This window comes from Plasmodium gonderi, assembly GCF_002157705.1.
Source record: "Plasmodium gonderi DNA, contig: Chr05, whole genome shotgun sequence".
NCBI classification, from domain to species: domain Eukaryota; phylum Apicomplexa; class Aconoidasida; order Haemosporida; family Plasmodiidae; genus Plasmodium; species Plasmodium gonderi.
Window position 1 is genome coordinate 121,141 of NW_021628930.1, and position 13,345 is coordinate 134,485.

Consider the following 13,345-nt stretch of genomic DNA (forward strand, 5'->3'; position numbering starts at 1 on the left):
GAAGCAAAAGGATAGGTATATAATCCCGCGAATTAATAGTATCAGCCATGTCACTCTATATCGTAAAGACAAAAAAACCACACAACATTTCCACAAGCTTTTCCAACGCATCAAGAGCTACGCCATTTCTATTACTCCGTTTCGGCTACAACATCTGCACACTTTCAGGAGGGTAAGTCGATTGTCTTCACTCTCAGTGGGAGAGGGCAGCCGTGTTCATTCTCAGTGAGAGAGGGCAACTGTGCTCACTCTCAGGTGGAGAAGGCAACTGTGCTCACCCTCAGGAGGACAAGTCAAACGTTTTCACTCGGTTGAAAAGCGGCGCGCGATCCACCTTTTTGTAGGCAACTATTTCATCTCCGACTTCGAAATCGTCTGATGGAGTGTTAAAAATGATAGAATTGATAGTGCAATCTTTGGCTAGTTCAGTAGTACTCTGCTTATTTTTTTGCATAGACAGAACGGTAAGTCTTTTATGAATAATATTTTTATTTCTACTAACGGTGAAATAATTTTTCATATTGCAAGACCCCTCTTTAATTGACACGGATAGGACTCTTTTTTTTTTTGTTTTATTTTTCTTTATTGTATAATACCCAGTTTTATTAACAACCATTTTGGAAACAGGTTCATATAGATGCAAAGAATCGAAATAAAAATTGCAAATATGTTCAATGTCTTCAAATAATTTATATATAATATTATGTGTCCTTAAAATAGCTCCATTATTTTCTATACTATACTGTATATGTCGATCTATGTCTATATTAAAAGCAATTAAAAATATTGGTTTCATATCATTACAATATTTCAAATCGTTCATGTTAAAAGATCCAACTCCTTTGGTTATAATTCTAAATGGTTCCCATTTTTTGAAAATTTTATCATCTTCTCGGATATCACCTGTTAAGCTATTTTTCTTTACATAATTCCTATCAATAAAATTATTAATGTCGCAATATTTCTCCTTTTTTCCTTTTTTATTATATTCATTAATTCCTTCAATTATTGCCTCTATACTTCCTTCATCACATGCCTTGATTATTAGCTGAATTTGTGGTAACTTTATTTCTGTTACTACATCATTTTCTGTCACTATTTTGATGTTCTTCGTTTTATCTTGAGTTATTTTGTTTTCTCTCTGTTTTTCCGTGGTAGAGGATTTCAAATGGATATCCCTCGGGCAAGTACTCGACCCATCTGGTTGCATAATTTTGTTCTTCTTTTCCTTTTTATTTTCTCCTTTCTGATTTTCCTCATAATAACTATTCATGAGATTATACTGTTCCACTTTCAACTTATACTTGGCAATTTTTTGTGCACTCTTCAAGCTGCTCATTTCAAAAATTAGATCCCCATAATTTATATTACTATCTTGAGATAAGGAAATTGGACTAACGATTTGAACCACTTCGGAGGGAAAAGCTTCTTTGATTAACTTATCATTACAATCGTATATCTGTTTAATCTTTGTATACACATGTCCAATTAAGATATAGGAATTTACTTTTAAAGTTCCTGATTTACATATCACTGTGAGGAGCTTTCCTTTGGATGGATGTATCTTCTTTTCTAATACGTATGCTGAACATAAACTTCCATAATCGGACATTAAATTTAGTGAATCACTTAGATGCAGAATACATTTCTGTAATTTGTCAATATTTATATTTTCCTTTGCTGATATGGGTACTATAGGTACTTGACCATTCTCTTCCAATTCTGTTATGATGTCATATGCTACTAACGATTTCGAAATTTTTTCCAAGTTGGACCCAAATTTATCTATTTTATTTGCAGCTATTATCAATGGAATGTTAAATTTTTTGGCTAGTTGTATACATTCAATAGTTTCACTCATAATTCCATCATCCAGAGAAATAACTAATATTATCAAATCTGTACACTGAGCACATCTTTGTCGAATTTTTTTAAAAACTGAATGACCAGGGGTATCAAGGAATGTAATTTTTTTATTCGTTTCTTTATCTAACACTTCAAATGCTCCTAACTTTTGTGTTATTCCTCCAATTTCATTTTGAGCAATATTGGAATTCCTGAATCTATCCAGTAATGTTGTCTTTCCATGATCTACATGTCCCAAAATTGTTACAACTGGATTACGTTTCTTTAAATTTACATTACTATATTTTAGCCTATTTAAAATTCCCAACTCTTCGCAAATCAGTTCGGCTACTTCTTTTTCCAGTTTCGTGTATTTCGTAATATATTCATTATCCAAAATGAATTTGCACAGGTTTATTATTTTTTCTTCTTCTATGCACACATGTTGACTCAATGAATACACAGTTATGTTGTTACTATCTATGTATTCTTGCTCATGGAGGGGTGGTTCTCCTCTTCCTTTATTCATGATTTTTTTGTTTCTACTAACTTGGGCCACGTTTTTATCATTCCCTTCACTCTGTAACTTTGCCTGCGCGACGCTGGCATCTCGTGCAAGTAGGCCTTCTTCTTCATCTGCTTCTTCTGCTTCTGTTTCGACATTTGCATTCTTATTATCACTCCCTTTTCCTAAGATAATATTTCCATTTTCTGATACCACACCAGACGTCACACTAGTTGAACTTTCTTCAGTTCCATTTTTTCCATTCCGAGAGAAGAGAACGCTATCACAACCAATGAAACCTGTGCTCGTCACATGTGAATTTTTCTTTTTCTCTTTCAGGTTTTGTAGTATGGACAAGATAGTATCTGTTTTACCAATACCTTCGTCATGGGATTGCTGTATATCACAGTATAACGATGTCTTATTCATTTTTTCGAAAATGTTGAAACTGTTTATTTTGTTGGAGATACTACAATTGGTAGAAGTAGGATTCCCATCATTGTTCATTTCGTGCAGTTTTTCCTTTATGGTTCTTTTTCTTTTGTCTTGAATTAGGGTTTCTTCCAATTTGGAACCCTTAGATTTAGATTTATCAACCGAAATGACTTTTTCATTTGGAATTTTTCTTATCGAGCTAGCCAAATTGATATCTAGATTTTTCGCATGATATTCTGAATGATTCGCAAAAAAGTTAGTTGTTCCCCTAATGGATGGGGGAACATCTACAACTTTTTTATCAAATAATTCACCACTACCATGATGGGACTTATCACAAAGGTTCAACATATCCCAGTGTTCATCTGAGTTGACATATTCAACGGCATCTTCATTTAAATTCATTTCTACCATTCCAAAGTTTTTGTTAAGAGGAACGCATTTTTTACCTTCATCACTTGTATCACAATTTCTTAACTGAAAAAAATTCTCCTGAACGAGGTCATACCCCTCTCTTGGTTCATGCCTTATCGCCTTTTCTACATATTTGGTAGAATTTCCATAAGAATGGACTCTATTGTCGAATTTAAAAAACATCTTATTATATGTAAAAGGAATTTCTACTTCATCATTTAATGAGTTATTATTATCCACATTATTGTCACTCCTATTATTATCATTAATTCTAAAATCGACAGAGCTTCTTTGTGATGCATCGGTTCTATTTTTCACCAATTTGTTACATGGCAAAGTGTGAAGGATACTATCCTGGGGATTAGCAACAAGTTGATGTTTAGACGCGATGGAAATACACGGATTTTGTTCATAATTCTTTTCGATAATATTAGATTTATGTATATTTAAAACGGGAGAGGAATCATAATAGTCTTCTTCTATTAGATTATTTTTTCCTTTTTCTTGAAGTGAATTTAAAAACACATTCATATATTTTTCCTTTAAATGTGTATCATAATAATTGGCATGTTCATTAAAAAAGGAAGTAATTTTGAAAATTTCCTCTGTTTTTGTTTTCTTTATATTTGTAAAAATCATGTTTCTTTTAATTACGTTTTTTTCTTCCATTTTTTGCAAAACGTTCTTTTTTACTATATTACCTTTTTGTATTCTGTTATTTTTCATACCTGAAACAATTCCAACATTTCCGGTACTACCTTTGGATAAAAATTGTTTCAAATCGATTAGTTTATTTCTTTCATTAAAAGGATTTACTGGTAGTTTATTCACATCTACTTTTCTTCCCTGGTGTGGGTTACAAAGGGGGATACATTTTTGGTAGTTTATTTCTTTCAATTCTTTATCGAATTCTTTAGAGGCCTCAATAATTTCATTCAGTTTTTCTCCTGCCTTGCGTCTTAGTTCGCTCTTCGTGATTTTGAAGCTCGCATTTTTTGCTACATTTCTCAGCACATTTTCATATATCCAAAAATTAGGATCTTCGAATTTTTTCATGTTCATTTTCTTCATTTTGTCATGCCGTTTGTTGTGTCTTGTTTTTCACTTCTTCAGCATATTTCACGCCTTCCCCGTTATTTCTTAATTTTCACCTTCTTTCGTTCCATCACATGCGAATGACATATTTACTTATGCCGTTCGTTCCTACCGATGAAGGTGCTAGAGAGTTACTATAAACAAAACACATGATAAGCCTCTGTTCGGCTCGCTCAAAATATGTTCACGAAGGGAGCGAGGGTTCTTCCAAAGATAAAAATAAGTTGGCTCTACATTATGCATGCACATATATACCTGTACATATACCTGTACGTATACCTGTGCATATACCTGTACATATACCTGTACATATACCTGTACATATACCTGTACATATACCTGTACATATACCTGTACGTATACCTGTGCATATACATTTACATGCTCTTTATCCGTTTAGTGAATAACCCATTGAGAATGTAACCATGCGAACAAATTTCTACATATGCATGAACATGCATCTAAATAAGTATACATATAAACTAGTACAGGTGGGCCATTCGCAAACAGCTCAGCTTGAAAATCATTTTTTAAATTTTGAAAATTTTTCAGCAACATGACAAATTTGTACATCTAAAATGGAAACTCATGAAAAAAAAGAAAAAAAAAAGAAACACCCCACTAATTTAAGAAATGAAACATGCGCTCCTTTCTCGGCAAAAAAGAAAAAATTGACGAGTGATGAATTGCATTTTCTTTAAAAAAGAAAAGGTGCAGGTTGAGGAAATTCAATTTTAATTTCCCCAATATATATATATATCTTCCTACCAATCTGCGAATAATACATGTCGCGCCGCACGTATCTGCTATGCTTTCACCGTTATTTTTATTTTCATTTTTACTTAATTTTGTTTATTCATTCATTTATTTATTTATTTGCTGATTTATTTGCTGATTTATTTGCTGATTTATTTGCTGATTTATTTGCTGATTTATTTGCTGATTTATTTGCTGATTTATTTGCTGATTTATTTGCTAATTTATTTGCTAATTTATTTGTTGATTTGTTTTATTTTTTATGCAATCAAGGATTCATTTCCCCATGGCAATTACTTCTTCATTTTGGCACGTGACATTTTGCCCCTTGTTAGTATTTTCCCTACTTTTGTTTCCATTTTTCCTGAAATTTTGTATTATTTCATTTTATTAATTTTTTTGTCTTCCCGTATTGCTTTATTTTATTTTTTTTCATTGTGAATTGCAACCATCCCATATAGATCCTCCTTCCCATGAACATAAAACTTGAGTCGGAAAAAAAAAAAAAGAAGCGAATTTTAAGAAAAAAAAAAAAAAAAAAAAAAAAAAAAAAACATTAAAATGCCTTCTTCCGTTAAAGAAGCAAAAACAGAGACAAAACTGCATTCTGAAAAAATATTCGCTTGTCACAGTTGAAGCAAAATCTAACTTACAGCATTTCATTTGCATATTGTCATCTGCATTATTATGGAGTGATAAATCTAGATACTCCTACGTTTCATCTCGGAGAACCACGTACAAAGGGATTTATGCATACATATATGTATATAAATATATGTATACATTTACATCTCACATTTACGAGTAACACTTGAAATATTTGAAACACTTACGTGCAACATATTTGTCACACATGTCTGCGTGGAAAGGGGCAAAAGAGGACACGTAAACAGAAACCAAATTGCAACCAATAGCGAACGAACCATCCCTGGTGGTGTGTATTACCAGGAATAGAAAAGGCGAAAAAGGCAAATCAGTGTTATCAAAGCTGAGGATCCAAAGTGCGCTTACTTTGAAACTTTTCCAAAATGAAAAACAAGAAAATGAGAAAGAAAGGAAATACCAACCACATGATGAAAAGCAACATATCTAACAAAGGGAAGAAAATAAGGAAAGGAAAAAATGAAAAAATTGGAATTTTAAAAAAAAAAATGCAATCAAATGAAGGAAGATTAAAAAGAACAGGAAAAAATGATGCCATAAAAAAGAAAGAAAAAACAAATCGAAGCACAAATAATAATCGATATAGTTGGTTATTCAATAAAGAAAAAATGAAGGAGGAAAAAAAAATCAACAAGGACACATACACAACCGTAGGAAGAATTGGGAATTCATCAATCGAGTATAGAAAAAAAAAGAAAACATCCCATAGTGATGAAAACGAGAGTGAAGAAGAAGAAGGGACCACTGATTATAAGAGAAAAAGAAAAAAATTTGTCTTGTATAAAAAAAAGAAAGGAAAAAAGAAAAATATTAAACAAAAAGGAATGCTAATTTGTTTTCATAATCTAGGACTGAGTGAAAAAATGTGCAGAAGCATATCAAGCAATTTGAAATATAATAGACCAACTGATATACAAAAATTATGCATCCCGAAAATTTTAAACAGAAAAGATATAATATGTATAAGTAAAACAGGTACAGGAAAATCACTCGTATATGTAAGTACATTAATAGATATCCTATCAGAACACAGTAAATATTTTGGAATCAGGGGACTAGTACTAGTACCAACGAAAGAACTAGCCATTCAAATATACAAGTTGGCAAAAAAAATATGTAAAAACTTTTTTAATTTAAAAATAAATGTAATAATTGGTGGAATAAGCCTTACAAAACAATTTGACATGTTAAAAGAAAATTTAGATATCTTAATTTGTACTCCAGGGAGATTAAGCTTCATTCTAGTAGAGACAAAATTAAGTCTTGAAAAAGTTGAAATTTTAATTATTGATGAGGCTGATAGACTATTGGAACTTAACTATTTTAACGACATGAATATTATTTATAAATATTTACACCGAAGTTGTAAGCAAACATTATTAATTAGTGCAACTTTACCAACGGATATTCAGAATTACTTCAAACTAAAACTAAAAAATCCTGATATTCTTTCTCTCAGTTCTGATAATTCCATAAGTGATAAATTAAATTTACATTTTTTATTTACAAGGTCATATGAAAAATATGGACTTTTAATTAAGCTTATTTTGCTTTTTCAAAAAAAAAATTTAGGAAAAACTCTTATTTTCTTCTGTACCAAATATCACATTTTATTCTTCTCAAAAATATTAACGCACCTAAAAATACAGCATACAATCTTATACGGAAATTCAGACACATCATTCCGCTTGGAACAGATTAAAAAATTTACACAAAATGAGAATATCCAATTTTTATTAGTAACAGATGTTGCAGCTAGAGGTATAAATATCACGTCTGTTCAAAATGTCATTAACTACAGTTTACCATTTTCGCCTAAACTTTTCATTCATCGTATTGGTCGTGCTTGCAGAGATGACAACACTCCACATGGTTTTGCCATATCCCTTGTTACATATCAGGACATTATTTATGCATACGAGATATGTTTTTTTATTGGAAAGAAACTCAAATTTTTTAGGGATCCGGATCTGGTGAGTGCCTTGATGAACTCCCAATCTGGGGGGGTCCCCGTACACGCCGATCCAGAGGGACAAAGGGTAGATGCAGAAAAAAAAAAGGACGTGACAGATGCAGAAAAGAAAAAGGACGTGACAGATGCAGAAAAAAAAAAGGACGTGACAGATGCAGAAAAAAAAAAGGACGTGACAGATGTAGGAAAGCATCCCCGGAACGTTGTCTACATTGGCAGCGTGAACAACATCAGTGATTGCGTAGAACTTGTGGACAAGCTAAAGAATGCAGATGATGAACTTATCTCGTTAAATAAAAGTATCTTAGCTTCATACAAACTATATTATGCGATGAGACCAAAGGTTTCTAAATATGCAAGTACAAAATGCGTGAAAAAAATTAATAAAATCGGAGGAATTTACAAATTATGTCTATTCTGTCACCCCCACGAAATTTATCAGGAAGAAAGATCATCTCTCATGGAGGAGGAGGAGGAGAAGGAGGAGAGGGGCCTTCATATCCAATCAAAAGTAGAACAATCGAATGAGAAAAAATTAAAACAGGTAGATGAACTCTTTGATACACTCACTTTCACGTTGAAGAGAAACGTTGGAGAGGAAGACCCAAAAGGAAAAAAACCCACAACAGAGGCTTTAATTGAGAGTGAAGTAATTGACATGGATGATAAGTTTCACAATGTAGAAGAAGGGAATGTGTCGAAATTAACAATCTCACAAATGGAAGAAAGAAATGAAAGTGAACATATCGAAAAAGTAAAGATAAAGAATTACACACAGAACGAAGTAATGACATTTATACATAATTTTCAAAATAATGAAAAAGGTAAGACAAAAAGTATATCAGAAGAAATTAAAGAAAAATTGAACAGATTAAAGGTAAAGATGCATAGGAACAAAATTAGCAAAAATGGAAACACGTCAAAAGATATAAATGAACTTATGGATGCTCTTGCAATGGGCATAACTGACCATGAGGATGATAACGAATTTTTGAAAAACAAAAATCAGAAAAATACAAACGATGGTGAAGATGATGAAAATAATCAGAATAATGAAAAAATTAATAAGAAACAAAAGAAAATGAGTAAAAGAGCTCTAAAAAAGAAGAAACGTGAAGAAAAGGAAAATGGAAATATGAAGGAATCTATTAAAAAAAATTCCTTGTATGACACGTCAGGAGAGAGATGGGCTAAGGAAGATACTCCCTTGGATGATATCTTAAAAAAAATTAACGAAAGAAAAAAGAAAAGAGAGACATGTTCAGTTTTTGCTATTAAAACACCAGGATTTGATTTGCCACCAGATGAAGAAGAAGAATTGAATAAACATAGATTTATTAAAAAAAAAGTTTGGGACATGAGAAAAAAGAAATTCATTTTAAAAGAGATAGATACCTTGCAAGAAGATGGATTCAAAAAGAAGAACTCACGCAATGGTGAAATATCTGGAAGAAGCACTCGAGAAGTAGGAGCACAAGAAGAAGGAAGAAAAGGATTAGGAGGACGATGGAATCAGCCCATCAGTAGCATCTACCACAAATGGGTAAAGCGAACCAAAAATAGAATTAAAAATGTAGGCGAATTGGAAGACGAAAATGATCAAACTGATTTTAGAAAAAAGAAACAATCGAGTCGTTTTATTTCGGAAAAAACAAGGAAGAGAGATATGGATGATGAAAAACAAACACATCTCCAAATGTTGCAACAGAATCATCCAGAAATTACAGATTCTTTGTCCAAAAATACTAAGCTAACTAAGAAACAACAGAGATTGTACAAAAAATATCTAACCGGCAGATATATAGAATCTGATCCTAATTCTAATCTGCACAAAAATCATCCACAAGTGCAAAAGGAGAAAGCCAAAATGTTGCAGAAAAAACTCAGAACGGATAAAAACTTTAGGATGAGATATGTGCGAATTAAGAAAAAGCAACATGTGCAAAAATTACGAGAAAAGGAAAATCTCAAGAGTGCTCGGGCTAGATCCCTAGTAATTGTTAAGAAGAAAAAAATAAGTAAATGAGGGATGCATACACAAAAGAGGAGAATTGATCAACCAACAAAACAGAGACATGAAGGGTTCCTTAGGCTATAAACATACTTTTTTCATTGTCCACAACATATAACATTGGATTTGTGTGTAACTCCACTCCTGAGTAATGTTAACTCCTTGAAATGATACTTTAAAAAAAAAAAAAAAATAAATCGATTCAAACGTATCCGAAATTTTTACTTACACAGTAATCTTACTTTTCCTAGAAATGATCCTTCGGTTTCATTTCAAATGAAGTGAAAAATCATTTATCAAAAATGACCTTTCAAAATTGAAAAAAAAAAAAAAATGGGGCAAAAAAAAAAAAGATACTGAAAAAAAATTGAAGCCAAAAAAGGAAAGAGGCAAACACTACAAATGGATAAAACGAAAAAAAAAAAAAAAAAAAAATGAAAGAAATACATGTATATTCCCGTTTAATTAGATTCATGAGCTGGAAGAATGGATGAAAATCCCCTTTTTTCTCACCCCCCTTACTTTTTTTTTTTTTTTTTTAAACACTATTTTATTTTAACATTTTAGTTTTATTTTTTTTATAAACGCGCGTCCAGCAAACTACACAAATAATGATTCTTTGGATGGAGGAAGGGTCCCCCACCCCCACATTTTAAGTATTTCAAGTGACATATCACTTGTTGGTATTTTTCAAATAATTTTTCAAGTTACTTATTCTTTTATCTAAGTCATTGAATGAGATGTTTAAAATGTTCGATTCTTTTAGCGGATTACTCATGGTTTTACTTTGCTTACTGGAGATTTTTTCTCTGTTTTCCACATGTTCATGGCCGACCTTATCATCTTGGAAGTTGTAACTGCTCTTACTACTACTGCTACTACTACCGAAGGAAATATCACAACAGTCGTTCCTTTTGGATATCAATATGTCTTTTCTCCTTTTTAATTCTTCTAACTCTTTTTTAAAAATGCTTTTTATGCCTACATCTACATTTTTCTTAACGTCTGTATGAACATTTGGTTTCTTTTTCTTTTCTTCTTTTTTCAAATGTGCTCCATCACGCAATTTAACAGGGATTGCATTATTTGTGTTCAAGTTTTGATCTGTATGTTTTTCTGATTTAGACGTTAGAATATTTCTATTCGATAGGGTGCCTCTATTCGTCAGAACAGTTCTGCTGCTTATTTCTTTGGACCGTTGACTTGTTAATGTTGCACCCTGCTTATTCATACGACAACTTGAATTTTTTTTTCCTCTCTGTGTGTCTAAGTATGATTTGATTCTTTTAATAGAATCCGTGCTGTCCTGCGATTCATCCATTTTTTCGTCATTTTGCATCTCCTCTGTGTTTTTCACACAATCGGAGTCCGCTTTGTCATTCTGGTTGCTGAGATATTCTGTTGGTCTTGAAATTATCTCCTTCCCTTCACAGGGTGCTGGAATTGGAACATTGTTCTTCCCAAGTGTTGCTGAATTTGTGTTGGAACCGCTATGTTGAATACCCTTCTTGCATATAGATATTCTGCTCATATTTGTTTTTTTTTTGAAGGCATATGGAGAGATATACTTTTTGCTGAGGATTCTCTGGTGATGTGCATAATCAAATAAATCACAGTTAAGTTTTTTTTTTATTTCATTTGGTGTTAACTTGCTAAGATTTTTTATACTAAAACATTCCTTCTGAAAATGTGTTCTACCTTCTCTTCCGTTGTACAAATTTGAGAATTTCCTCACAGAAGCCAAACTGGCAGAAAACATTTTTTGACTCGCACCAGACATAATACTTTGCTTTGAGTTGTAATAATTTTTTATATCTTTTGTGATAGTACTGTTGATATCAGTAGACATATTACGTATATTATTACTATTTGAAATTAAATGTTTTTTTAATTGAAATTTAGATGTGGAAGAATAACTTCTGTTTGATAGGAGAGGGTCGAAACCTCTTCCCATGGTTACCATGTTCATCTTTTTGTCATTTTTTCCAGATCTAGAAATGTTATGCGATTTAACATAATTATCTTTCATACTGTTGATTCTACAAGAATTACTACTCGAATGATTACGTTCTTTCTTTGCTTTCATGGGGAAAATCATTTGATTCCCTTCACTTCTCCTGGATATTTCTCTACACCCATCGGTGAAATTATTAACACTCATTGGTTTGTTCTTATGTATACTATCGTTAATTCTTTTAATAGACACGTTTGAACATCTCTCATCGAAAAAACTGTCCTTACGAAAGCGATAATTATAACAGCCTTCACCACCACCTCGATATTTTTGTGTAAAAGAACTATCACGAAAATTTCCTTCTGAAATATTATTTCTTTTATACCATCTGGAGTGACTTCCAGTGTATTCTGAATTTATTTCGTTGATACCACTTTTAAGGGAAAAACCATCCTGACTCCTCAAAGAAAATGCTCTTTGGTGTTTTAACAAAAATTTATCATTTTCTAACATCCCTTTTAATCTTTCTATTTTTCTTCTCAAGTATTTTATTTCAATAACATAATTCATTTCTCTCATTTTGTATTCATCAATTTCTTTTTTCATTTTGCATATGTATGCTTTCATTTGATCCTTATTAAGATACTTTACCTCATCATAATAACTTTTATCTACTTCTCCATCAGAGCTACTAAATGTTTCAGGAATTCTATACGATTTCACTCTGTTGCCTCTGGGTCGTAACTGCAAGGTGAGAGAACGGTGTATAAAAAATTGCTCCTTTTGAAGAAGAACTTAGTGGTAATGTCCAGCTCGGTTATCAACTCGAACCTACTTGCAGTATCAAGAATGCATTGTTCTCTCACCAATCGCATCTGTATAGACATCTATCCCATACATAACCCTCTTTGTATGATATCACCCTTTTTTCTCCCCATTGAAAAGACAGATGTGATACTTTTCCTGGAACAGCCTGACCACGCTGATCCGACAAAAAGACACACACGAACACTAATGGATATCTCAATGAAAGACATTCCAGATTGATGATAATGTAAGAAGACTACATATAAATATGATCATATACGCATAACACACAAATATATAGTTATTCATTGGTTGAGCAAAAAAAAAAAAAAAAAAAAAAATACTTTGGACAATTTTCCTACCTCATAATTCATTCTCCTGAAAGGCTCTTTCGATGATCGCTTCGGGTAACAGCGGGAGAAAAAATGAAAAAAAAAAAAAAATTTATTAAATATGATCATTTGGATGCTATTACTCGCATGTGATTGCTTATCCATGTGCTGCTGCACAAGGATTTTCTAATTTGGGCAGTCATGTCTAGACCCTAAAACAGGACTCTCCTGTGGTCTTAAAAATGCCCCATTGAAATACTCACCATACCAATGTTCATTTTTGTGCCTTTATCACTTATAACAAAATTTTTTTTTAAATGAATAAGTGTACGATAGGTGGCATCTTAAATTCGGTTGCTTTCTTAAATTTACTAAATGGTAAATATTTCTTCAAGTCTTTAATTTTATATAAAGTATCCCATCTCTCACTATACCCTGAGCTTTGTTGTCCTGCATCTCCCCTCTCCTTTAACGCTTTTACTTTTTTTTTTTTTTTTTTTTTTTTTTTTTTTTTTTTTTTTTTTTTTCAAAAAAACAAAAAACGTGAAAATTTTTT

General features: G+C 32.0%; 3 protein-coding genes across 3 annotated transcripts; 1 reads left to right on the forward strand and 2 right to left on the reverse strand.

Annotated features, from left to right (window-relative positions):
• Window positions 1-280: 280 nt before the first annotated feature.
• PGO_050450 (translation initiation factor IF-2) lies at window positions 281-4,270 on the reverse strand (the record flags this gene model as incomplete). The annotated part of the gene is made up of 1 exon (XM_028686423.1): window positions 281-4,270. The coding sequence occupies one exon, from the start codon at window positions 4,268-4,270 to the stop codon at window positions 281-283; it is 3,990 nt and encodes a 1,329-aa protein (XP_028542224.1).
• Window positions 4,271-6,078: 1,808 nt separating this feature from the next.
• Window positions 6,079-9,711, forward strand: PGO_050460 (ATP-dependent RNA helicase DBP10; the record flags this gene model as incomplete). Its single annotated transcript, XM_028686424.1, has 1 exon — window positions 6,079-9,711. One exon carries the CDS (start codon window positions 6,079-6,081, stop codon window positions 9,709-9,711), a length of 3,633 nt encoding a protein of 1,210 aa, XP_028542225.1.
• A 658-nt stretch (window positions 9,712-10,369) lies between these two features.
• On the reverse strand, window positions 10,370-13,245 carry PGO_050470 (hypothetical protein, conserved; the record flags this gene model as incomplete). The annotated part of the gene is made up of 3 exons (XM_028686425.1): window positions 10,370-12,394; window positions 12,820-12,858; window positions 13,219-13,245. The coding sequence occupies 3 exons, from the start codon at window positions 13,243-13,245 to the stop codon at window positions 10,370-10,372; spliced, it is 2,091 nt and encodes a 696-aa protein (XP_028542226.1).
• Window positions 13,246-13,345: the final 100 nt, after the last annotated feature.